This window comes from Citrus clementina, unplaced genomic scaffold (assembly GCF_000493195.1).
Source record: "Citrus clementina cultivar Clemenules unplaced genomic scaffold, Citrus_clementina_v1.0 scaffold_4, whole genome shotgun sequence".
Lineage (NCBI taxonomy): Eukaryota > Viridiplantae > Streptophyta > Magnoliopsida > Sapindales > Rutaceae > Citrus > Citrus x clementina.
In genome coordinates, this window is record NW_006262274.1 from 2,525,767 (window position 1) to 2,552,570 (window position 26,804).

The window sequence follows — 26,804 nt, forward strand, 5'->3', positions numbered from 1 at the left end:
TATGGTGCCAAGCTGACACCCATAGTAGCACACTAGGGCTTGGCACCAAAAAATCAAAAGTAGTTTTATTTGTATTTGAATCTGAGAGCATGAAGCAAGCTGTGGACAGAATTTGGCCACCGGAAATTCCTCTAGGGGAGGTGAACAAGAAGCTCATCAGAGGCTTCACAGGCTTTGAAATGGCAAGATTCAAGTTCAGAAAAGGTTGCATAACTTTCTATGTTTATGCAGTGAGGCGACAAGGTAACATGGGATTTGCTTGTGCTGATGATTTGAGAACAATTTTGCAATCTGTTGTTGCACTTAATGATTTCTTGGATCACACTGCCATGCTCGCAATGCCTAATCAAAGAAGCATTAGCTATTGTACTCCTCAAGTCGCCATGGCAGCTCACTAGGCATTACATTGAGTAATGTTTTTCATTTTGATCACTTTTATTTTTATTTTTTTTCCTTATGATGGGGGTTAATTGGTTTATTATTGGTTAGTGACTGATATTGAAGTTTGTGAAAAAAAGAATTATATTGTTGTATCAATAAATAAATTTGGACCATTTTGCAGCAGCTTATGTTTCTGGGCAAATCTGAGCAGAAGCAGTTAATCTTTTTATCAAAAAGCATATTCCATTGAATAAATAATATTTATTTTTATTTTTATTTTCATTTTACCATTCTTATATTCTTTTGTTTTTCCTATTATTTTTTGCCACATTACAAAGCAACCATAACCGACACTATATAGTGAAATTATGACTGCCCACATATGCAATTAAATGCTAGAAATTGATTTGGGTTCCTTGATTAAAATTTTTTTATAAGTTGAGAGATCAATTTGTTTATTTATTAGTTATACTATTGGAGTCAAATTAATAAATGAATGGTTATGCTATCACTGTCACCACCGTTTAAATTTCACCGATTGCTTTGCATTTGCATCCAAAAAATTCTTGCTTCGACTACTGTTTTCTTGTGAATTGTGCGCAGATCTAACCCGTGAATACCGCTTGCAAATTGGTTTGCTAAAACCCCTTGTCCTTGTATTTATTTAATATTTTTTCCCCAAAATTTTGTACACGTATTCCTATATTTAAATTTTAATAATGTTAACTAAATTGCTCATCCTTTAGAAATTAAAACCAGTGTTCACATATCAGGTTTCATCATATTTTACTATGAAGAATATTTTGGAATTTTTCTCGTTAGAAAGAAAGCGAAAGTAGAATCCCAATTATACAAGAGTTTAATAGTTAAAACGACTTATTTTTGGGGAAAAAATAATAAAAACCAATTTAAACACATTCAAAAATTCTAATTAGGTTTGGTACTTTGACTAAAACCAAACGAATAAATGTCAATGATTACTGACTTGTGAATAGTTACTTCGTTTAATAAAATGGTGTTACCATTGGAAATTAGATTTGGCTTTTATAGGGAGCAAATATACTATGCTCGAGAGCTTGATTAAATGGTTTTTAAATAATTTCTTAAATTAGTTGGTTAATTGAATTCGAAATCTGAAGAAGAGAAGGAATGAAAAGAATTACAAAATTAAGTTAGGTTGTGTCCATCTCTCTCTCTTTTTTAAATATACATACATACGCATTGACACACATGCATGAGACTAATGATGCATGGAGCATATGCATGAATATGATTTGAGAGAGACGTTGCGAAGGGGTGAAAAAGGCTGTTTGGCATGATGGAAAGAAGAGATGGGGCAGGGTGAAGGGCCAACCTCTCCACCAAGAAGAAAGCTTTATGATCTACAAAAGTGGGGAAAAAAAGAAAAAAAAAATTTCTTTTTTATTCCAGTGGCTTTAATCATACCATGAGAATTTCACATTCCAACCACCTTTTTTCACATGAGTCGTGCCAATCTGTTGCACACTTGCAGCAGCTTCAAATTGAATTGAATGAATACACAAGCTTGCTCTTAATTCGGTATGTGTGTACAGTTTTGTGTTAATTGTTCCCAAGAATTAGAAGTATTTGTTCATAAACATGTACATTAGATGGATATGATGGTGTGGATATATTTGTGAGGGGGCGGTGGAGTGGTGGGCGAAAGACACTCTCATAAATAATACTAGTGGGTGTTACTTTCATCACATACATAGATGTTCTGGGCTGTCATTATGATATAAGCATGACTTGTTTTTGTTAAGCCATTGTGATTATGATTATGACATAAATATGCATATCAATGCAACCACTCATTCCTATTCAAGAAACCACTCAACCGAAAAGTTTAACGATCATTTTTATTTATACTATACGTGAATTTGATAAGAATTCATATAAAAGAGAAGAATGATGATACGACCATAAACTCCTGTACAAACTTATTTTGTACAAACTTATGTGGCATCAATTCATTGATTAAATGAAAATATAAAATAATAAAAATAAATCACGTGGGTCCAGAGACATTTAATTTAACCAATTATATCATGCCACATCAGTTTGTACGAGATAAATTTATACAATAGTTTGTGACTATATCATTACTCAAAAGAGAAAGATATGGAATCAGACAATTAAATTAGACAAAAGCGAATACAAATATTAATTCTCATACCATATTAAAAAATTACTCAATCTAAAAGTTAAATTATTTTGGTAGATAATCACTTTAATCTCCATATCTTTAATTTTTCAAAACTCATATGGAAAGTTGGAACCTACTAAACTGTTTCGAAATCTCAAAACGTCCTTATATTTGTTTCATTTATGGGTACTCAATAAAATATATCATATTGTATTAGGAAAAAGTTGAAATTTGGAGCAGTTTAGAAGTAACCATCCTCCATCTAGCTAGACAGCTAATTATTGTTAAATTGTTAAATTGTTAACTTGTTAACTTGTAATGTGTACACAATAAGCTGTAAAGACAAGTTGACAACAACTTTATTTAATTTGTAAAAGCTCTATTAATAAGAGACTTGTAATTAAAGAAATTTCGAAATAGTGATAGCAACTTGCAAGCAACAATAGAGTTGGTTAAATTCACCAATATATCTCGTGATCGGGATAGGAAATTTTGTCATAGCATATAAGAATTATGAGATATGGGAGGCAAGTGCTTGCATGGGGAACAAAAGCTGACGACACAATTTATCTAACAAGACAAGGACTGATGTTGCTGCAAGATTTATGTTAAAGATTGGCCATTTGCTAGCGGACATAAAATATATGTACTGAAACTTAATTTGCTTGTCTCGTTCATATATGATAGAAAGGGAATCTAAAAATTTAACTAACTGCTTATCAATAATAATAAAAATTAATAGTAATAATAATTAACTGGAAACGTAAATATTATTTGAAAAATAATAATAATTTAACTGGAAACGTAATTATTATTTGAAATTCATATATATATATATATATATATATATATATATATATATATATATATATCATGTAAATATATATGTTCCTATACAGCTTGACTCTCGTACATCGTAAATTGACACTCAGTCCCACTCTTTCATTATTACACTGTTTAACCACAATAATACTAAAAATTTACTTCAAAATTATATAATACAAACAAATATAATATTAAAACAAATAAACTAATATACATTTTGAAGATGGTATAATAGTAAAGTAGGTTCTAAGTGTCCATTTTTACAAGAGATTAAAGGGCAACATTAATCCATTAAAAAGATTATCTAATGTCAATAAATTAAAAGGTAAAATAGGTTGTTGTGAGTTTATCATGTGTTTGGTAAATTTTATTATAAAAGTATTGTTTTATTATGTAATAACCAAAATAAACATAAGTTTCAATTTTTTTTTTAGAGTATGTTTAATAAATTGTGTAGACATGCTTTTTTTTCTTTTTAAAACACATAAAATTATATAAAGTGAAAAAGAAATCAATAAATAAAATCTAATGAACTTCATGATTAGTTACATAAAATATGATAAAAATTCATACTAATACATAATCCAAATAAAATATAAAGTAATATGCCTTACATTTGCATTAAACTTGTTATAAAAACAATCCTCAAAATTGTTCATTCTTGTGATCCAAAACTATTAGTATTGTAATAATCTTCTTGAGTGTCATTGTCTCTTTCTATTCCTTCATCAAAGATTGAATTAGGAAATCTTTCAATGTTGTCAAATGAAGATCATATTGTGCATGCCTTCTTATATAATTGTGCAATGACATAAATTGCTATTAGCGTAATTCGTTTGTGGTGGTAATATGATATTTAATTATTTATATATTAGAATTTGTAAAAAAATACGACATAATTATCTTTTTGTTAAAATATTAAAGTTATATTAGGAACTTTAAAAAGGTGTGGTTACTTATTTAATAAGCTACTTATAAAAAGCAACCATTCACCTGCTTTTTAAAGCCGTTGTTAAATTGGAGAAAATTATAAAATAAACAACTTTTACAAAATTTACCAAACATAGTTTTTATCAAAAATTATAAAATAAATAGTTTATTTGAGTTTCAACCTCAATCCCAAACAAGGTTAAACAAATCATCAATTATCCCAAGAATTCATTAAACTATAGTTCTAGCTCCTCAATGTTTTTGAAACGCAGCCCCCTCAATTCATCGCATGAACAAAAGACACTACAACAGAATAGACTTTTCATGGTGCAAGCATAACTTCCCCAACAGTACTCGATTTCATAGTTAACGCAGTCTAATTAGGGTTGCGGCTTTGAATTAACAAACTAGATAAGAAATAATGCCATGAAATTTTAATCTAGCTAGAGAAAGGTGGCGTGCCTTGCCTTTGATTTTGATCTAATTAATATATAGTGTAATCAACAATATGGAAATGAGCTACAAGCGTAATTAACAACAAAATTACCTGTCATAATTAACTACAACCAATGACTGGAATCATTAACAACCATCTCTAGAGTGCAACTTTCAGAAAACTGTATGTGCCAAAGGGCAAGTGGGAGCATTCAAAAAGGTCGTAACCCCCTCCCCTGAAGCAATGATGACCCCGAGAAGTGGCAGCTACCAATCATGATTCATTTCTTCTGCACTCACTCCACATATTTTATGCAAAATCAATTCAAAAGATATTCCAATTAGTATCCGTTTTGGAATTCATGGTGATTGTTGAGTACATTAATCATATAGACAGCTAGTTATAAACACCTACAAGTAAACTCTTTCAATCATTTCTTTAATTTTCTTTTTATATACTTCTGGTTCTAAGTTTTAACTTATTTATTGCTATGGATTGGCTCCTAGTGGCTTGATAGAGTAATTTTGAAACAATTTTGTTTACAAATGACATCCAAATTTACATCTTAAAAAAAAAAAACAGTAAGAGAGTAAAAAATTAATTTGAAATTAGTCTATCCTCCTACCTTCTTTTAGAAAAAGTAAAAAAAGAGGCAAGATAGACCGTAAACATCAAATACACAACTTAGGTAAAGCTAGGCTTGGCAAAATCCGGGTCCGGTCTGGGTTTTGGTGTTGCCCGGGACCGGACCGGGTGAGAGAAATGCAAGACCGGACCCGGGTTAAAACCCAATTTTTCCGGGTGCGGTCCGGGCTTGAGCCCGGCACCTTTCGGGTCCGGGTTTTGATCCGGGCTTTCTAAACCCGCACGTGATAACTTTAATTTTTTTTCTTCAATTTTTTCTTTCATTTCTCTAACAATGTAAATTTTAAAAAAGGAAATAATCAAATAAATTCATTCAATCTCAAACTTTAAAAAATAAAATAGTCAAATACAAATATATAACACACTAACAATGCAAATTTTGCACAAATGATAAATTAAAATTATTTCAATCTACTTTCTAATACCTAAATTCATCCAATTTCTAACTTAAACTCATTCAATCTATATATTAAATAAATAAATTAAATTCAACAACACAATAATCACACAATAAATTTAAATAACATCCAATATATCATAAATTCATAATTATATATATATTTTAATTTATTAAAAAACCGGGTCCGGTCCGGGTTCCGGGTTTTTGGTGTTGAACCCGGACTCGGGCCCGGAAATGTCCGGGTTTGAGAATTTCAAACTCGGGTCCGGGTTTTGCCCGGACCGGATTGGCCGGATCCGGCCGGGCGGGCTTTTTTGACACCCCTAGGTAAAGCACATATATTATCGTTAGATCAGCGGATCAAACATGCCATAAGGGCATTCGGTCATATGGCATATCAGTAGAGTTAAAGGAATGGTTTTGGTGCAAATGATAAACCTATGTATTATTTGTGAATGCGTAACAAATGATGGACCTAATGTTATTTATCCATGCAAAAATCCTATGGTTTGGTGCCAATTTTTGAAACCCCCACGAGTTGATTTTCGCAATAACACTAATCCCAGCCCAAAATCCAAATTCAATCCATTGAGAGAATGAACTTGGATCTTCAGTCAGTAGAATTGTCGAAGTGCAAGCTTAATTAATCCTTTCTTAGAATCTTATTTAATTTAGCATATGAAAGAGGGTGATGAAATTTGGATCTGGTTAATAAATTTGATCTAAATCAGCTGATTAGGAACCATTAGGATTTTCAAAGCATTTCTTAATTCGTTGCATATTATAAAAATGAAAAATGATGGCCCCTCATTTAGTAAGTACTGATTGCTTTCAAGTTTTCCTATCGGCAGTACAATAAGGAGTCATATATATATCTAAAATTTGTTGAAAATTTTCTGTTTGACATGCAGAAAAGGATACAAGTTATTTGCATTAATCAGTGACACAATTCAATGATGTAAATTTAAGTACCAAGACATATTTGGCCTCTTGTAGTGGAAGCAATATGTCAACGGTTCAATTCCCCTCACACAAACCTTGGAGGGCGATGAGTTTAATTTTGAGGGTGGGATGGGTGGGCCGGTAGGGTGCATGGTACATGAAAAACAAAAAAATCAAAAGAAAGTAGATTTTACAGATTTCTAAACTGGATCATTGAGGTTTTTTACGATTTTGTACTCTTAATTGTTCTTGTTCTCATGAAAACATCTGCGTCTTTTTCTATTTTGTGCCTTCTAAAATGTCAGAAGATGAAATTGCCAATTCTTGTCCTGTTTGCGAGGGTAACTGTGATTGCATAGCTTGCTTACACACGGAGGGGCCACTAAAAATTATTTTTTCACTTCATGCTCAATACTTTTCTTGCTTGTGTTAACTAGACAAAATTAAAGCTGATGTAAGTTATTTTACCCAGGCTGCACTGTAAAATTAAAGTTGATGTAAGTTATTAATCCTGAAATAGTTCAGCACTCCAAGCATTTACCTCGAACACTTCTCCCCCACATCAGAGAGATTAGTGAAGAACAAATGGAAGAGCTGTTGATGGGGGCCAAGACACAAGGTATTCGGAACATTTAGTTCTGATACTTAATTTTGGGCATTGCTTTGTGTACTAAGGGCACTTTAAATGAACAGTTTTGATGAAGTTAAATGCATTTGCTAAAAGTTTGGATTGTCCTAGTTATAAATATTTGTGTCATCTGGTAGTAGATGAATAAAAAAGAATTCCCTAATTAATGCGTGGTCTTCACATCTTTAATTTTGTGTATTGATGGTTTTAACCGGTGTATCCCAAGACATTTCTTCCTATCCAATTCAAGAGCTTGGATTTTTGCTTTATACTTTTTATGGGAAATACATGAAACAGATTAAGGATCAATATTTTATCTGAGCGAACTGCATAGGAGACAGATCTGTAGTTTATATATCTGTTATATCTGTGAGAGCCTAAGGAAATGCAAATTAATATTGGAACTTGTGTGGCATCATTTTGTTAAAAAAAAAAAAGTATTCAAAGATGAAAACAGAGAACGTGGCTAGTATTGATATTTCAAATGATAAAAGAATGAATATATAAAAAACTAGATTATATAGTCAAATTAATTTTTACTTTTCCACTTTCTCCATGGATTTTAGATTATTTCTCTAATTTATTTCAATGTAGTTGCTAGTTGGTACTCCATTCACTTAATAAATATTAAATTTATAATAGCAAAAATGAAATAATAGCAAAGCTATAGAAGTGCTGCGGGGCAACCACATTCGATTTCTAACATATTTGGCAGATATCCAAATAGAAAATGATGAAAGTAGTTCAAACTTGTTGTTTACATTGTCTGTATTAAAAGGAGAAATTGATTTTACTGTTCTCATAGTCATTATTATAAAACACCAATTCATCACTTTTTTTTTTCCTAGATTCAGAAAACAAAATACAGCCCCCTAAAAACATTGACGGATGGAACCTTAGATGTCACTTTGTACGAAATGATTAGAAAATTCTTTACATTCATTTGAATTCACAAGCTTTTTAAAGTTGAAGATTTATTTAAGCCATTGCAACTTTTACAATTTTCTGGAAAAAAAATTTCTTTTCTGCAGAATATGTTATTCCTCCTAACCTCAACTGCCTCAATAAATTGTTTGATTGATTAGCATTATAACTTACGTGCAAGTGCAAGAAAGTAGGGCATTACGCTCCCTTGGCATCTTTGATAAAATTTTCTTGAAAGTATTATCTACAAATCAATGTCTCTACTGCCACAATTACACATTATTTAGGTTCTTTTACATTTTATTTTTCTGTTGTTTTTGTATGTCTTTTGGAGGTTATCCCGCACCCGCAGTGGGTGTTTTGCCATTGCTTGGGTCACCCTTTTGTTATTTTATCACTTCAGAAATTGCATAAATTTGATATGGATTGTTTTCTGTGGTCTCAAGTTTCAAGTTAGTGCGATCATAGTTTTTGGCTTGCATTATATCCTGTACTTTTCATTCAAAAGATACTCTAAACTGGGATATATATGAATTTTTCTTGGGACCCATGGGAATTGATGACATTTTAGTAATAAAATATTGCGAAATTAAAGATTCTGCAAACGTTTATAGACCATTTTTCGAATGCAATAATCCTAAGTGTATCCCTATCATTGTGTTAAAATTTGCCAATTAATAGCATCTCTTCATTTATTTGTTCAAATAGGTGCATGTTTTGACCCATAATGCAGACGTGAAACTTGAACCTAAACATCTTGCTAGTATAAAGAAGTTGAAACAGCAGCCCAAAGCACAAGACCAGATAGAAATTTTCGGAGTCAGTCCTAAGAATCTTACTAGTATAAAGAAGCCTGATGATGGTGTTATTCAACGAGATGTAGGTAAAATAAGGAAGGTATTTTCCTGAAAATGAGTTAGAATCAGCTGGTGGAGGTGCTATATATCTGGGAAATTTTCCGGAGACAATATGTTCCTAAGCTGCAGGATAAACTTAAGAAGCAATGATAGTTTGTTTCTTTGGCTAAAACTGTTGTTTAAGGCAACTACTAATCTGGTAGCTGTGTTTTTTTGAAGGGTCATACACATTGGGATCCGGGGCTGTTACGGTCCTGCAGAGTTGTTAAGCCTAGATGGGCTGAGTACAATATCATTTGAAGATGGTTTTGGATTTGATGTTGTCAATAAACTGTGGTTAACCTTTATATTGCTCATGTTTACATGCTTAAGCCTACATCCAGAAGCGATTCGTTTTTCCCTATTCATGCTTAAACAAATTAATATTTTATCATTTACTGTCTGTTTTATGGTATGGGTTGTTCATCCTATACATGATCAGATCTTTTACCTCACGTCGGAAGACAAAGCAAAGCTCAAGCAGGAATATGGTATGTGGTTAAAATGTGCTGAAACATTGTTCACGCTTCGTACATATTCCCTTTCTGTCAATTCAATGCATTTTTTCCCTTTAAAAAGAAATTTGCCAGTATTGGGAACTGGGTTAATTAAAAGCTTCTAGACCCTAGTCTTGATTATTGTTATATGGCTATATGACATCACTCAGGAATTGAGCCCTTGACTTTCATTCAGAAGCTGTTTTCGCTTCTGCGGGATGTCCCCATGAGGTCAGGAACCTCAAGGGAAATTTATAACTCAGTAATTTGTTAGCATTGATGCACTATTTATGTTTACTAGTCCACTCAATAAATGTTGGTGCGTATAAATATAAATTTCTGATGCGATACTTATATGCTCATCTTTCGCAGCCGTGCATAAAGGTAGCAATTCACTTTATTTCTCCTGAAAATGTGAGTGTATTCGCTTGCCAGAAGAATTCCGTTTACTTCTCCCAAATCATCGGTCTAAAGAGGAAAAATTGGAGGTATATGTTCTCATTCTTTAAAACTTTAATATTAACCTTGAGTAACTGTGTACTACGGACCGGTCCATTCTTGTAGTTGCTTCATTTCAATAATTAAAAAAATTACTCTTGTTTTCCTCAAAAAAATAAAAAAAATCATTGCATTCTTGTAGGTGGCTTTGCGCAATATGTACATGGAAGCTACATACAAGGAGCTCTCTCTCTCTCTTTTCTTCTGGGTAGTATGCAAGTATATTTTTTGGTGTATGATCTTTTTGACAAAAACTGTTTGAAACAGATAATAAAATGACGCTTTATACTGTAAAGATTCTGAGTTGAATGACGGAGTTAAATGAAATATAAACAGAAACTTGATAAACGACAAGTGACTTATGGCTAACCCATCTTTAAGCTGCGTATGGGGCAGCTAGGGGTGGGCAAAAATTGAATCGAAACAGAGAAAGTTCGGTTCAATTTAGGGTTTTTGGATTTTGGTTCAGTTTTTTTGAAGCTAAAAAATTGAATGTATAAATATGGATCAAAAATTACAAAACCTAGAACCGAACGAACAATATCATTTGGATTCCTTTCCTTTATAAAATTTTAGTATCACCCAATGTTTAGGAAATGTTTGCATATGGAAATTTTGTTAACTTTTCAAAAGGATACTCGAAAGTCAATAGGGGAAAATATCATTCGGGTCCTTAAAGTTTTGGTAAAAGTTACGTGGCGCATAAACTTATTTTATTTTATTTTATTTATATTTTGGTCCAAAAGTTTTGATATTAAAAAATGACAATAATTCTGAAACATCTTCATTTTAGTCTAAAATTCTTGCAATTTTTTCTTTGGTGGATACAAATTTGTAAATTATTTTATTTTTGTTTATTAGACATTGTTTATAATAGGTCTTGTGTGCAGGTTAAGATGAACCAAAAAACCAATTTGCTAATCCGAACCATTAAGCGAACTGTTATAAAAAAAACAAAAATTGAACCCCAAACCAAACCAAACTATCGGTTCTAGTTCGATTTTTATTCTCTTTAAAGATCGAGCGATATTTTTGAATTTTGGACCCAAACTAAATTGAAACCGAAGGTTTATCTCGAAACTAAAATGAACTGAACTAATGCCCACCCCGAGGGGTAGTTGTGCTGCCACAATGCAGCTGCTCCACCCCTTATATTCTCATGGGTTTTCATAAGAATATAAGGGGAGGAGCATTGTCCCAAACGCTCCCTTAAAATATAAGATTTAGATCATCTTCAGATCAAATATATGTATATGTAATATAGCAAGTTAACCTTTAACACAATCTTGTTGTAAATGATACTTATTAAGATTTCTTCTTTGTCCGCAATGTCCTTAATAATTTCTTTTTTGTAGGATGTCTTATAACAATTCATTTTGTGCATGCGCGCACTCATAAATGGATATATATATTAGTTGAAGGTGCTTTTCTAATAAGATGTGAGTTTAATTGGTTCAAGTTTGAATTATGTTGTTTAAAGAAGTATGGTTTAAGCTAGGAACTAATAATATTTGAAAGGAAAAATGAAAAAAAATAAATAAGAAAAATGTTGTTTAAAAAAAAACGCCCACCGTGGGGCTCGAACCCACGACCACAAGGTTAAGAGCCTTGCGCTCTACCGACTGAGCTAGACGGGCTTGTTGTCAAATTGAACGCAAAATTATATTTTACAGTACAAAGTTGTGAAGACGCAGGGAATTGTTCGATGTTATTATTTATCAACTGGATCAAACAAAGCTGCAAAACAAAATTACGAGCTGACCAAACAGAACTTGTAAACGCAAAAACAATGGGGTTTGTCTGCGCGATTGTGGAGGCTCTGCTGGTTGTGGTTGTGATAATTTTATTTGGATTGATTTCTGCTATTATCTTCGAAGCATATAGAAGAAGAGACAATCACGCGTACGTTAATGACCCCAATTTTCAATTTTTATTTTTCTCGATCTCTTGATTCTCTTCCCTTTTTTTATTTTTTTGGGTTAAATTATTTATCTTATTCTAATTCATTATTGCTCTTTTGAATAGTCACATTGAAGCTCCTGCGATCTTCGAGGATCCGAGTTCGTTGAAGCAGGTAAGTAACTGTTTTTAACTTTATTTATTTGCTGTTATTTTGCTTCATTTTAGTTGCATTCTTTTACAACATTTTTTTTTTCAGCATCTGCAACTGAATTTTTTTTTTTCGTTGGTTTATCTAAACTTTTGTGCTTCAGAATTTTACTGAAAAATTAATGAAAAATAATAACACATTCAAAAAATAAATGAATACGCTTATTGAATATCTAGAAAATGGAAAACGTTAAAAATTGTTTCTTTTGATGAAGCAATGTTGCAATATTACATTGTAGCTAGCTAAGTAACCTATTCGTATTTTACAACTGAAAGCTCTAGTAAATATGCTGTTTTCGCAAAACAATTATGAGATTTCTTGTGGATTTTGTTTGTATCAAAAAATTGAATTTTTTTTTTTTTATTGAGTAACCTAATTCCAAAATTGGTTGAAAATGTTTGTGATAATAGTGATTGACAGTTGGGATAGTTCATAGTTAGCCATAAGTCTTTGAATTTTTGTTGCTTATTTGGTGCTTTTTTTCCCTTAAGGTTTTCTATCAGATATCAATGACTTTTAATGTCGTTGAAGTGGTGTTAAATGATGATAAATGTTCTAGGTATATTTGTTTCAGGTTCCTTGTCCCTCTGTCACTGATCCAGCAGAGAAATATATATCTTTGATAATTCCTGCATTTAATGAGGAGCACAGGCTTCCTGGAGCCCTTGATGAAACCCTCAAGTAAGTAGAAATAAAGCTACTTTTATTTTTATTGTTGCTCTAAAATAACTATATTTATTATTTGAATTTATGTGCATTTGGATACTAGCTAAGACTGGGAAAACGGAGAACTGGGAAACATGAAATATGTAGTTGATATTCCATAATCATTTCTTATATGATGCTAATAAATTAATAAATTTTCACACCAGTTGCTTGAAAAGAAAATATGGAAAAGTGATTATTCTAGTTAATGATTAACTTTACAATCAGCAATTAGATGGCATTACCCAACATAATTTCTGTTGGTTTTAGGATGAGGTAATGAATGTGTTGGGGGCAACGAGTACCTCCAATAATACTCAGAGCTATGCACACATCCACTCAAGTGTTGGTACATCCAATTTTGTTCACAATCTGTTGCATTTGTTTCATCCTCTTCTGGTAGATAAAGAAGGTGGCTTGTACAAAGGCACATCAGTTTTCCATATCTGCTCATGTGATGTGATAAAATGAATAAATGTCTGGCTATTGCAGAAAGACTCACAATATTAAATCATAATGACATCTCTTACTTTGTAGTTACCTTCAACAACGTGCAGCAAAGGATAAATCATTCACTTATGAGGTACTTTCTATCCCTTTCATTTTATAGATCAGCCGAATCAGGTTTTATTCCAATGGGACTGGTTGTAGCTTAATTTCCAGAATCAAATCATGTAAAATATGTCTTGGTTTTGTCTCATTGCCTTAGGAATATAATGAAATTTTGAAAAATGAGAGATTCACCTAAGAAATGCAAAATATAGCGTTCCCAGTTCCTTGACTTACCATATTAATATGGAATGGCATTAAGCAAATTCTTACATGGATTAGCAACTTTATACTTCCATTATACTGGAAAAATATAGGGTTGTCGCTGTTCTGCAAGATGTATAAGCATTCAAAGTTACTAATTTGCACAGTCTGTAATTGATTAGTGCCTAGCCACCATTTGAGGCCAGGCTTTAACTATTGAGTTCCTATATAGGTGCTGATCATTGATGATGGAAGTTCTGATGGGACAAAAAGAGTAGCTTTTGACTTTGTAAGGAAGTATACAGTGGACAACGTGAGGATTATCCTTCTTGGTAGAAATCATGGCAAGGGTGAAGCTATCCGAAAAGTGAGTCTAATCTAAAGAATTCATTTCCTTTGTCCGAAAATATTTTATTGGTGTTGAAGGGGTTGTGTTTTTTCCATTATGCGTGACAAATATTGAGTGAAGCTTGTTACCTCTGCGAAAGCATTGTAAAACAGGGAATGCTTCATTCACGGGGTGAATTACTTCTGATGCTGGATGCTGATGGTGCGACTAAGGTTACTGACCTGGAAAAGCTTGAAAGTCAGGTTTGTATTAGGTGTGACTAATAAAAGTGCTGTTTTCATAATTGTTTAGTTATTTCACAATTCAATTGAATTCGTGTGAAAAGTTTAAGTATGTTACAACAACTACCTGATGTTTTGCCTATAGATCCATGCAGTTGGCAGAAAGGAGTATAATCATGGAGATTCGGTGACTGTTGATTCAACTTTTAGAATATCTGATATCCCAATAGCTGCCTTTGGCTCTCGTGCGCATCTTGAAGAGAAAGCTTTGGCTACAGTTCAGTATTGTGACTGCCCACGCTGCTTCATTTGTATATTTCTTTTTCTCTGCTTTTCATTTACATTTCATTGTTTAGTTGAAATACTTCACTTGATTTCAGAGGAAGTGGTACCGCAATTTTTTGATGAAGGGTTTCCATCTTGTTGTTATCTTGACTGCTGGTCCTGGAATTCGTGATACACAGGTAAGTTTCTTCTTCGCATTTGTTTCTTCCGTTGTGGAGTAACAATGTTGCTTCTTTATCTAATATGGACTTCTTGATGCATCAGTGTGGTTTCAAGATGTTTACTAGAGCTGCAGCCAGGAAGCTTTTCACAAACATCCGCTTGAAAAGGTGACTATGATCTTTCTTACCATCCCTGCACTGAAATTTTAATACATGTACGTGAAAATAGATAAAAGATGAATCTTTCGGTGGCATTATGCGAGCAATGTTATGTAATATGTACCATTCCATTTGTGCTATTCATTGTTCACTAGAAATTTTGAAATTTGCTAACTAGCTGAGCAAATGGACTTTGTGTAGGTGGTGCTTTGATGTCGAGTTAGTTTATCTGTGCAAAAGGTTTGGCATCCCAATTATTGAGATATCTGTCAACTGGTCTGAAATTCCTGGATCAAAAGTGAATCCATTGAGCATTCCCAACATGCTTTGGGAGCTTGCACTCATGTCAGTGGGATACAGGACTGGTATGTGGAAAGTTCGCACATGAACCTTCATTCCTGAGTTTCGATCCACGAGTACAAGTAATATGATTCCTGAAGCCTTTCCATCTAGTTTACTGCTGTGGATACAAAAGTGACACACCTGATTAGGCAAAGTTTAAGTTATACAGATCCTCAAAATCATGTTTGCAGCAAGCAAAACTCGGGTTTTTTGTGCCTGTCTTATGCAAGTCATGATGAGCTAACCATGAGGTTTTAATTTTGTAATATGATTTATTTGAATAGCTCTAGGACTAAGCGCTTGACTTAAAAGCATCATTCATGAAAAATGAAAGTGATGTACTATTTAGACTACGATTTTTACCCTATTTGTTTTTGTTGGGATTTAAATGTACTAGACTTCAGATTCGTCAGTTTTCAAGTGCTGTTGCAGGGCCTTGAATGATTATTGATTCTGTTACACACATAATATTCATATCCGATTGCTCGTGATGCTGTTTGCGGCAACTAGAGAGCCGGCAGCAGTAATTTCAGCCTGGAAACAATGTCAAGAGTTTGGCTTATGGTATTGGTGATTAGATCTCAGCCACCAAAGTTAGGTTCATTTGTCAGGTTTATTAGCATTGTTGAAGACTGCGATGAAAGTTATGAGATTTGATAAAAGGTGAATATCCATTTGTCTATCTCGTGAGTCATGACCAAACGACTAGAAATTAATTTATTTTTAATCGCCAAACTCTCTCTGCATTGAATTTCTATCTTAAGATGTTAATGGATAATTTGTTAATAGTCATGAATGGTTGGAAGTGGTAGGCCACACTTCCACATACAGAACTCCATTATTAATGTTAATTACTTCTAAGGGAAAACCTTTTAAAGGAGGGACTTCTAGTAGAATTCATAACAAGAGGCTTATCCCTGGAATCAAATGCATTACTTAATTAAATAATTAGGTAGATAACTAACAAGCAAAGTAGGTTGTTAATGAACTAATTTATCTTGTCCGGTCAAAATCATGAACCGAATTTCAAGAAGGTATGGTTCCAATTTTAGGTCACAGACTGCATCGTTTTGACCTCAAACAATATATCTTCTTTTAAGCAAAGATGCCTACTAATTAATCATTTACGATTAACTATAAATTCCGCGTTGATATCACCATCTCTTTTCAGTCTTAAGTCGTAAAATTTTTTACTTGGTCTTTTCTTGTCATAAATTACATCTTATTACGTGCCAAGTCCCTTTTGGAGAGTAGTTAGTGTACTTTTTGTTGCTGTATTGGAGTTGTTACACTTCTTACGTACTTAGTTAAGGCTTTGAAAGTAACCCCACCAAAGAATTTATTCATCATGTTAAACATTCTGAGCAATAACAGCATTATGGCCAGTCCCATCTTCCATAACTTCAAAACTCAAGCTTCTTTCTACTTCAAAGAGAAGATCAGAACTGCGCGATTGGCTATCACTGATGTTACGCTGGCGGAACTGTGAGTTCTCTCTCTATATACATCAATATATACATATTGTTTTTGATATACTGCTTTGCATGTGTAATTCATTTGACTGTGATTTGAAGTTTGACAGAAGAAGCTACAAATGGAAATCCATGGCCGCCGGATACACGTACGATGAACATAATATCAAGGGCTGCCTTTGAAGTTGATGATTATTGGAGAATTGTGGAGATTCTACACCAAAGGTTCTATAATTTATAAGTTTCTTTGCATATGCGTTCATATATATAAGCTGAATTCTGACTTACAAGATTTTCCAGGTTACTGAAATTTGACAAGAAGAACTGGCGAGCTTCCTACAACGCTTTAATTTTATTGGAGCATCTATTAACCCATGGACCAAAAAGAATTGCAGAAGAGTTTCAAAGTGATCATGAAGATGTTATTAAGCAGATGGGCAACTTTCAATATATTGACGAGAAAGGGTTTGTTATATGTGTTACATTCTTCATCAATCATTCACGTTTTGATTTCATGAAAATATAAACATTCGTTTCCGTTTCTGGGTTTCTCATGCAGATTCAACTGGGGGTCGAGTGTTACAAAGTTATCACAGAGGATATTAGAACTGCTGCAAAGCGAGCAGCTACTCACAGAAGAGAGAGCACGAGCTCGGAAGCTAACGAGAGAGATCAAAGGATTTGGGAGCTTCAGCAAGAGATCTTCTTCAGATGATTATGATAGTTTCAGAGACTCGTTTATGAGAAGATACGGGAGATCGAGTTCTTACTATAATTATTATCAGAATCAACGTAACAAATTCTTGGACTTAAAAGAGAGTTTGTTGATCGATAAAAGCAACGAGAAGGAAGAAAATTCCATCAAGAAAGCACTGCCGGAAAAGCCAAGGAAGAATTGGATCACAGAGAAACATCTATTCTTCGACAATGATGAGCTTGGAACCAAAACATCATTGCTTTCTGATACAGATTGAAGTTTAGGAAACAGGAAAAATTAGGATTCATGAAGATAGTGAATGAAGTGAGTATGTGTGGATGTGTTTGTGTTTTGTGTTCGTATACAAAATAGCTACCATGTTTGAGGTTTTAAGTTATATATTGACATTGTAGATGGTAAAAACGGCTTTTCCTTTGATGCAAGACGCAAGTTATAGGCAAACAGATTCAACAGAAACTTCAATCACAGGCAGGCAATGCAAGGCAAGCTATTTAGATGAATATCGAAACTCCGTTGAACAAAAACAATTTCTTTGCGAATTTTCAGCGATTATATTTCTATGGCAAGAAATCTCGAACTTCACTTGCAAACATGTACTCTAAATATTACTCCGACTCTTTTAATTAAGCAATTAAACAGAAAATTATTACCGATTCACCAGAGATCCTAGAGAATTCTTGATTGAGGTCTTACAAGATTCAATTTCCATGGTCCAAAAGGAAGCTGTTAAAAATAAATAAATAAATAAAAGGACCATCACCCATTGGAAAATTTTGATGTTGCCCTCGAGAAAATTTGAGTGGTACAGAGGCAGCCAAAAGAAAATGGATATCAACGGTCAAAAAACTTCTCATAATAGATGAGAATGAAAGAACTTGACCATTTTGAAAATCAACTCAGCCTTCTCAAAGTCATCGCTCCAACACGAAAATAAACACATGGATAACAAAGCTAAAATGAAAAAAGGTTGCAAACTGCAATTGGAAAACAGTAATTCTTTCAAAAATCCTATTGGTGAACAGTTTAGAAGCACTTTCTATGCACAATTGATGGCCCGGACTCGTCATACTCAGCCTTTGCAATCCACATCTGCACTCAAAAGCACAGGCAAAACCAGCAAATGAGAATCAATTGATAAAATCAATTTAAATATCAACCCAAATATATATGCATAGAAAACCAACCTGCTGGAATGTGCTAAGAGAAGCCAAGATGGAGCCTCCTATCCAGACACTATACTTCCTCTCAGGTGGTGCCACTACCTTAATCTTCATGCTGCTTGGGGCTAGGGCAGAAATTTCCTTGCTCATTCTATCGGCAATGCCAGGGAACATAGTGGAACCACCACTGAGGACAATGTTGCCGTACAGGTCTTTTCTGATATCAACATCGCACTTCATGATGGAGTTGTAAGTGGTCTCGTGGATGCCTGCTGCTTCCATACCAATCATGGATGGTTGGAAAAGGACCTCAGGACACCTGAAACGCTCAGCGCCAATAGTGATAACCTGCCCATCAGGCAACTCATAGCTCTTCTCAACTGCAGAGCTGGTCTTGGAGGTCTCAAGCTCCTGTTCATAGTCAAGAGCGATGTAAGCCAGCTTTTCCTTCATGTCCCTGACAATTTCACGCTCCGCCGTGGTGGTGAAAGAGTACCCACGCTCAGTGAGGATTTTCATCAAGTTATCAGTGAGGTCACGACCAGCAAGGTCAAGACGAAGTATTGCATGTGGGAGGGCATAACCCTCATATATAGGAACTGTATGGCTGACACCATCACCAGAGTCCAACACAATACCTACAAGCAACAGGGACAACATCACTGTCTTAAAATCAAGGGGGGAGGGGGAGGGGGAGGGGGAAAAAAAAGAACATCCCCATGATTTGAATAACACCTGAATGAACTCCAACCAAAACAACCACAGAAATTGAACTTCTCCAAAAATTAAAAAATTTATAACCAAGTTGACAAGGTCCTTTACAGAAAAGAACCAGAATAAAAGCCATTGCCTCATGATATAAGTGAAATATTATACATCAAGCCAATGAAATGATACCTCCTCATGATTCCCGTTTTATATCATAAATCAAGACAATACCCCAGCCATTCTAGACTTGGCCTAATATCAAGATATGTCAAAACATTGATAACATAATTTCTGAACTTTGCAATTCTTACCAGTGGTACGACCACTCGCATACAAGGAAAGAACGGCCTGGATGGCAACATACATAGCGGGAGCATTAAAGGTCTCAAACATAATCTGGGTCATCTTCTCGCGATTAGCCTTCGGATTGAGAGGAGCCTCAGTAAGAAGAACAGGGTGCTCTTCAGGGGCAACACGAAGCTCATTGTAGAAGGTGTGATGCCAGATCTTCTCCATGTCATCCCAGTTGCTCACAATACCATGCTCAATGGGGTATTTCAAAGTCAAAATACCTCTCTTCGATTGAGCCTCATCACCAACATACGCATCCTTCTGACCCATGCCAACCATCACACCAGTGTGACGTGGACGACCAACAATACTGGGGAACACCGCCCGTGGAGCATCATCTCCGGCAAACCCAGCCTAAACAGTAAAAACTGCAATCAGCCAATTCGTACCAACTTGGAGTTTTACCAGTAAGCAAAACAATAAAAAACAGCTTCTATTGCATTCAAGCTAATTTAATTACCTTAACCATTCCTGTTCCATTATCACAAACAAGTGGCTGAATATCCTCACCGTCTGCCATCTTCTGCTACCTGCAGCACAATACACAAGATAAAATCAGCAAGACAATCACATTATATAGATAACGACATTCATGATCATATCAACAAACTAGCGCGTAGCTTTAATACAGAATAAATTTTCCCAATTTATTAACAATGATCAAATCACACTAATAACAATAATTAAAAAAAAATCGAAGAAATGAACATAAAAATTCGATCTTTAAGATAAGCTAAATATATCAAAACAGAAAAGGATTCAATCTAATAGCCACTAAAACAGAAATCAATAAATCTATGATTAAAGCCTCAATGACATAATAAAGACTGTAGATGTTTCGATTAGTACATTACCGAAATCAAATTTAAACTAAAAAAAAAGGAAAATTAACAAGAATTCACCAGATCTACGAGGTATTGAACGGATCGAAAAGAAAGAAAAAAAGAAAAAAAATGAGAATTTGATGAGAATTTAATTATAAAAAATAGAAATGAGAGAGAGAAAGAGGAAGAGAAATTGACCGGTTATGAGATGAGAACGAGCGAATTACGAGGCGCACAAAATGGACGCCTCCTTGTTTTGTTTTGTTTTAGTTTGGTTTTTGTTGTGATTTGATTGAAAGAGAAGACGAGGAAATTGAGAGAATAAAATTTAAAGGAAAACGAGAGATGAGATTTGGACCGTTGGATTAAATTAGTGGCTACAGCTTGTATTCCTCCTCGTTTGGGCCTTTCCGGTTATTATTCAGTCTGCGGTCTGCCTCCACAATCCTCCGCTCTAATGACCATTTTACCCTTTTCTTTTCTTTCATTAATTTCTTTTTTAATATTCACATTTTTTAAAAAATTATTTATTAGATTTTTATTATTTCATAATTTACTTAAATTTTGTAGTAAAAAACTAATTGGACTTTTCTTAAATCAATATTGTGAAACACAATTTGAATATCTGGACTTAAAATAAACTGAATCTACTTCTAAATAGTTAAAAGAAAATCAATCCAATTATTTGATTTGAATAAATAGAAATTCTTTTTTCTTTTCTTTTGGAAGTATTTGGTAAGAGATATATAGATATTTTTAAATTATAGTCTAATAAGTAATAACAATCAAATTTCCTCCCTATCCATATGAGGGGAATTCAAGCTCAAATATCTTATTCTCACATGAGAGGTTTTATTAATTCAATTAGCCAGCACATAAGAGACACTATCAATATGCTTAGTATTGATAATTTGTGAATAAGAAAAAATGTGATTTATTGATTCGATAGTCTCATTTATTAAGACACTATTAGAGAACACTTTTCATTTTAAGATTTTCCTTTCCTATAAGATTAAGATTCTTTATTGACATGATTTAACCTTAACATTAGAAGAATCCGGCGTTTATACTTATTCATTATACTTCGCCTATCAACTAACATTTAACATGCGCATAATTACCTAAAATAAAAACCCAAATTACGAGAAAATCTACCATTTAATATGCACGTTGGTTTTATGACCCTCCGTCCAATAAAAGAAAAATAATTCATAACCTTTTCATTAAAAAATAATCAATCAACTAAAACATGCTGTTTGCACAAGTTCCTCAGCAAACAAAAAATTCGAAGACCCTTGTTGAGGTTCTAATGCTTGGCATGACAGCGAAATCCGAGTACGCAAATGTAATGTTTGGTGGGTTGGTAGGCTGGACTTGTGGCAGCAATTGATGGCTGGATAAGGTTGCTTTCGGCAGCAAAATCTTTTCCAAAATTCAGGTACAAAGAAAGATAACGTCATCTTCCTCAAAAGCTTATGCTGCTTATGTGTTATGTCTACTGAAAAGAGGATATCTCATAAAGAAAATCAATTTTGTCACGTCATGCCTGTGATAACCGGTGGGGAAAAACTGTTTTTAACCTTGCAAACGATGACCAAAAGGCCTTTATCCAACTAAAGAAGCCTTGCACTTATAATGTTGAGTGTAAGAGTTTGAACCTCCATAAAAATATTATAAAAATTAATTTCAGTTCTTCATTAATTATCAACTAATTGAGTGGAGACAATCTCTTCCTTACAAAATATGAGTGAAGTAGACACTCTCGAATATTAAAGAGCGTTTAAAGTATTTGGACAAGTAATTCCGTGTGTTAGTGTATGACCGTGGTCCCAGTTGTTTAATACGATTGTAAATATTATAATTGTAATGTCTGATGTAATATCAGTAACAATCTGTGTATAACAGAATAAAAAAAAATCTTGCAAATGATGAACATCAGTGGCACAAATATATATTCATTGTTGGTGCAACCTTGCCAAAGTTGCAAATTGAGGACTTCATTGTGCCAAAAGGCTGCTAGATTACACATTACTTGCAAACAAAGAAAGAAAGAAAGAAAGAAGCAACGGCGTATCAAAGATTAGCCACGAACATGCAATGAAGCTAAGAAAAGTCTGAACACTTTGCTAAGTAATTTGATTTAGATAAAAGAAAATATGCTCGCACTGCTCAAATGAATTACAACGTCTAAACTGTCTAAACACCAATAATGAAACTAGGTTAACATGGGAGCTCTAGTTCATATCTGAAGAGAAAGGACTGATAGTCTTCAATACAAGAAGTTGAATCCAAAACTTAACCAATGAGCGGCAGGCTCGCCATTCACTTCTACAGGAATGGGGGCAGTATTACCCATCGCCGTGGATACTTGGGCCTTCCGTCTTTTCCATCAAATAGCTGCAGATCACAAGGGGTGAACGTAAGCAAAACATTCTATATAAAACAACACAAGAATATTGGAAAACTATCAATGCTCTCATTTTCAGGAATCAAGATTATCAAGACTTTCAAATGCCTACAATTGATTTTCCTACCTGGAATATAATTTCAATGAACCAGTTAATGTAACAACTATACCCTCTCTATTTATGCAATAGCCAAAAGCAATTTAGGTTTCCAAATAAATCTGATTATGATCTAAACCGAACAAGAAAGCACTAATTATGCAACACTTGATCTGAATGAACTAAGGTAATTTGATAGTTTAATTTCAGACAAGATAAAAGTCTGATCCAATAACATCCGAGAAATTGAGTCTACTTATCCAAGTCTGGCCACACCGTCAGCCACTTCTGAACTTATGTGCGCATCTATATTATTCATCTAATGTGTATATAATGTAACCATAATGTGTAGATTCGCATAGCAGTAGATGTGATAGGCATCCACGGCAAACAAATGAATTCTCATACACAAAAGATAATTCACAAAAGACAGTATCATTTCAGTATATAGTTTTAGTATCAGACACTACCAAGATTCAGTTCTCCTAACCTAGATAGGCCTAAATGTGGAAAAAGGCATCAAAAGGAAGATGTAAATCAGTCCAGTATAAATGAAGAATTCCAAAGCTATGCATCCAAGTTGAAAAAAAAAAAAAACAACTACAAGCTAAGAAGTTACCTTCTTCAAACGACGATGCTTTGCGAGGGCCCAATTGGTCATAATAAGTGCAGCAACCACAAGAAAGATGTAGCCTGCAACAGTCTGTGTCGCAATATTGAATCCCAGCCACTGATAAATTTCTGTAGTGTAATTAGCACAGGTCACAATATTGAACAGAAACCCCCGAGGGATTTGATACCCTCCACTTCCATCAGCGCTACGAAGATTCTTCAGCAATATATGGCAATAAAAGTTTGCGATCTGACAAATTATTCCAAAAGCAAAGCCAATCTTCATTTGGAGGTCACTAACTGGGGTATATCGTGGGTGGTTCACATAGTAGGCAATATAAGAACCAAAGGACCAATAATAAGCACAGTTCCTAAACACATTCGAAATTGGCGACGTTGCATGACTGAAGCGGTGCACAAAAAATGTTTCCATAATTCGTTTGAAGTAGTGGAAACACCAGTAGTATAAAGCATATGTCTGAACTGGGTGAATGACACGCTCCCCTTTATAGCCAAAGAATTGATAGACAGGGAAGTAGTAAAAAATGGGATAGAGAATCAAAGGACCCAAGTACTCAAAGAAGAAAAGTGTACGATAGGAAACTTGTGGACCCAGGTCCTTGAACATTACAGTCAAGTTGCCCGAGTTTCCATCAGAGTATTCTTTGAGACTCTTCTTGTAATCGAGGACAGTAGCTCTCTGCTTGGATCCAGGAGGGAGTGGGAGGGTTAGCCTCTGCCTTGAAGGGTAAATTTTTTTGGCTGTTGAGAAAAGGCACAAAAAATTAGCTTATAGAATTGAAATTACATCTGGGATTGCCAATATACAAATATATTGTGTGAAATAGCTCAATCAAATGGAATTATCAAAATCAAATTTTTAACAGGGTATGGTATTTTAGGGAAAAAGTTTAGACAGTGAACAGTGGATCATGCGATGTTGCAAATAACTAATTTACATTAAAACTTGAAAGCCAGGGACCACTGACCAGCAAACGATAGAAATGATACAACTGTGAGCACGAAGAATCAATAAAAATCAGCCTCTTCAAGAATTGTTGTAAGTTTCTGTCCTTTTCACTTCTTATTACTCTTTTCGTTTACTTTTTCTAACATTTCTAGCACCAACTAATTCATAGTAAAAATTTAAAGACATGGTTCACACAAATGTCTATCCACAACTAAAGAAAATGCATAACAGAGTCTTCAACTACTTATCAAACACTCAGGATGCTGCAATAATTAGTGAGAAGAAGCAAAATGCAATCTTTCTGAATGAAATCAAACCTCCAATACAACCAATGGCATAATTAAAACAAGTCAAAAAAATAGAAATATAGGACTTACTTCGCTTATGAATTGCCTCCTGCAGATCAGCCACTGTGGCCTACAAAATCAAAGAAAATACAAAAAATCAAATAAAGCAACCATGAAAAAGTTTACACTTCAATTGTCTCCATTGTCCAAGTGAACAAACAGAACAAAAAAAAGATTTTTTAAGGGACAAAGTGAACAAACATACTGAATCATTAAGTTCAAGCCCTCCTTTGATAACTTCTCGACCGCTGCGTGAAATTACAGTCACCTTCATTTTGTTTTTACTTTCTTCGGAAGATACCCGCTTCAGCAAATAGACAAACAAACAAACCCTTTAAGTATCAGCAGGATTGGTAGAGAAGACGATAAGCCTGAAAGCTGAAATGGGAAATTTAATGAGATCTGGAAAGTGGAAACGAGTTCGATGATAGAACTGGGTGGCCAAGTAGATGTAGATGCATAATAAAGGCGTGTGGTTGGGGGTAGGAGAGCTAACCAAAGCGAACCGATGAACCACGCTGACAAATCCTTCCCTCGTTATTTCTTATGAGAACTTGCTTGTTTCAATTTTGCTCTTGCTGTTAAATCACTCCGCCTGGGCCGTTTGATTAATGTCGATAGATCCGCAGTTTACTGCATCCTAAAAAATGGACGGTTCGTTTTCAAAGTCAACGAAATCAGTTGTTAATACTTCATACTGTTTGTTTTTTTTAAGTCATTAAATCGATTTCTAACTTTTTTTTTCTTGTAAAATTTTACACGGTATCTAAGGTTATCATATCTCACAATCTAAGTACCTGTTAGATAACTAAATTTAAGTTAATTTTTACTGATTCTCTGAACTATCTAAGAGTGGCGATAATGTGACACTTGGATTATTTTTATTTGGGATTTAAATTCGCCTATGATCAAATCTTCTTTCGAATAAATTTTATTAACATAATTAGTGGTTAATCAATTAAAAAATAAAAATAGTTAAATCTTTATAATAATTTGACACTAAAATATAGGTGTTAAAAATTTAAAAAATGCTAGTTACTCCGAGTCAAGCCCCGGGTCAAACCCTAAAAGCAATAAACGACGTTGTTTCAATCCTTTTTTTTTCCCCTTTCATTCTTCCTAAAACGACGTCGTTTTAGCTTGGTTAAGGCAAAATCAACAACAGCCCCAAATTACTCTTTCTCTTCGTCTCACAACAGCCTCAAATTGCTTTCTCATTCTCTTCGTCTCACAACCCCTTTCTCCTTCTATTTTTCTGTTTCTCTTTCGCTTTATTTCACAGCCACCATCACGCATACCCACCATTAATTATCGGTAATTTGTTAAATTTGGAAACTATAATATAGAAACAAAATGAAATAACTCAAGATTCACAAACATAGAAACAAATACTCAGCTTATTACCCATTATGTTAACTTAATTTAACATCAATAGCAATATCGCTTCACAAAATAAAACAACAAATTCTTTGCAAACGGCTTTCTCATAAACTTGACAAATACAAACAGTTTTAATAAGGAAATCTTGGCCTGCATGCGCAATACAGGACATCTAGAGATGTAATTAATAGTTAGTCCAACAAATTACACAATAGCCAAAATTAACAATGGCGCGTGAGCATATAATTTACCAACAAATTGCATGATAGTCTTCTATTCACAGCAGAAAGCTAACTAGTTTCCCTAATATATATAAGAAAAACTAATGTTGCCAAATTCAAGTAAAATTCAAGCTTCGAAAATAAGCTGCTGCCAACAAAGAGAGGACCTTAGTTACTGGGAAAGTCATGTAGAATCAAAACTTAACTTTCAAGGGTAGATGTCGAAACTCAATCTTCTGTCAAAAAATTTTCGCGGCTATCGTAAATGCCGAAACTCATCCTT

The 26,804-nt window shown here is 34.0% G+C and overlaps 5 protein-coding genes and 1 non-coding gene across 8 annotated transcripts in view; 3 read left to right on the top strand and 3 right to left on the bottom strand.

Annotated features, from left to right (window-relative positions):
• Positions 1-516, top strand: part of LOC18043758 — an 874-nt gene extending 358 nt beyond the window's left edge. Inside the window, exon 2 of the mRNA XM_006435921.2 lies at positions 13-516. Coding sequence (XP_006435984.2) covers positions 13-398 — 386 coding nt within the window. The 3' untranslated portion in view covers positions 399-516. The remainder of the gene's footprint in view (positions 1-12) is intronic.
• Positions 517-11,733: 11,217 nt separating this feature from the next.
• TRNAK-CUU lies at positions 11,734-11,806 on the bottom strand. The gene has a single exon. It is a non-coding gene; the product is annotated as a tRNA-Lys (tRNA).
• A 124-nt stretch (positions 11,807-11,930) lies between these two features.
• Positions 11,931-15,666, top strand: LOC18045410 (dolichyl-phosphate beta-glucosyltransferase). 2 transcript variants are annotated; one of them, XM_024186807.1, is made up of 10 exons: positions 11,931-12,071; positions 12,195-12,243; positions 12,839-12,960; positions 13,522-13,567; positions 13,970-14,104; positions 14,239-14,328; positions 14,453-14,584; positions 14,688-14,771; positions 14,857-14,921; positions 15,114-15,666. In XM_024186807.1, exons 1-10 carry the CDS (start codon positions 11,959-11,961, stop codon positions 15,298-15,300), a joined length of 1,023 nt encoding a protein of 340 aa, XP_024042575.1. In that variant the 5' UTR covers positions 11,931-11,958; the 3' UTR covers positions 15,301-15,666. The 2 variants fall into 2 exon arrangements, with proteins under 2 accessions (XP_024042575.1, XP_006435986.1); XM_006435923.2 differs by having other exon boundaries at positions 12,854-12,960.
• Positions 15,667-16,396: 730 nt separating this feature from the next.
• On the top strand, positions 16,397-18,432 carry LOC18045411 (ENTH domain-containing protein C794.11c). The gene is made up of 4 exons (XM_006435924.2): positions 16,397-16,739; positions 16,829-16,951; positions 17,027-17,191; positions 17,286-18,432. Exons 1-4 carry the CDS (start codon positions 16,603-16,605, stop codon positions 17,698-17,700), a joined length of 840 nt encoding a protein of 279 aa, XP_006435987.2. The 5' UTR covers positions 16,397-16,602; the 3' UTR covers positions 17,701-18,432.
• Positions 18,276-20,838, bottom strand: LOC18045412 (actin). Of its 2 annotated transcripts, none has more exons than XM_006435926.2 (5): positions 20,686-20,838; positions 20,124-20,193; positions 19,624-20,017; positions 18,629-19,242; positions 18,276-18,533 (listed from the first exon to the last, which is right to left on the bottom strand). In XM_006435926.2, the coding sequence occupies exons 2-5, from the start codon at positions 20,181-20,183 to the stop codon at positions 18,468-18,470; spliced, it is 1,134 nt and encodes a 377-aa protein (XP_006435989.1). In that variant the 5' UTR covers positions 20,184-20,193; positions 20,686-20,838; the 3' UTR covers positions 18,276-18,467. The 2 variants fall into 2 exon arrangements, with proteins under 2 accessions (XP_006435989.1, XP_006435988.1); XM_006435925.2 differs by lacking the exon at positions 20,686-20,838 and adding an exon at positions 20,566-20,600.
• A 1,610-nt stretch (positions 20,839-22,448) lies between these two features.
• On the bottom strand, positions 22,449-25,505 carry LOC18045413 (very-long-chain enoyl-CoA reductase). Its single transcript, XM_006435927.2, has 4 exons — positions 25,126-25,505; positions 24,951-24,990; positions 23,611-24,365; positions 22,449-22,884 (listed from the first exon to the last, which is right to left on the bottom strand). Exons 1-4 carry the CDS (start codon positions 25,192-25,194, stop codon positions 22,816-22,818), a joined length of 933 nt encoding a protein of 310 aa, XP_006435990.1. The 5' UTR covers positions 25,195-25,505; the 3' UTR covers positions 22,449-22,815.
• Between the last annotated feature and the right edge of the window lie 1,299 nt (positions 25,506-26,804).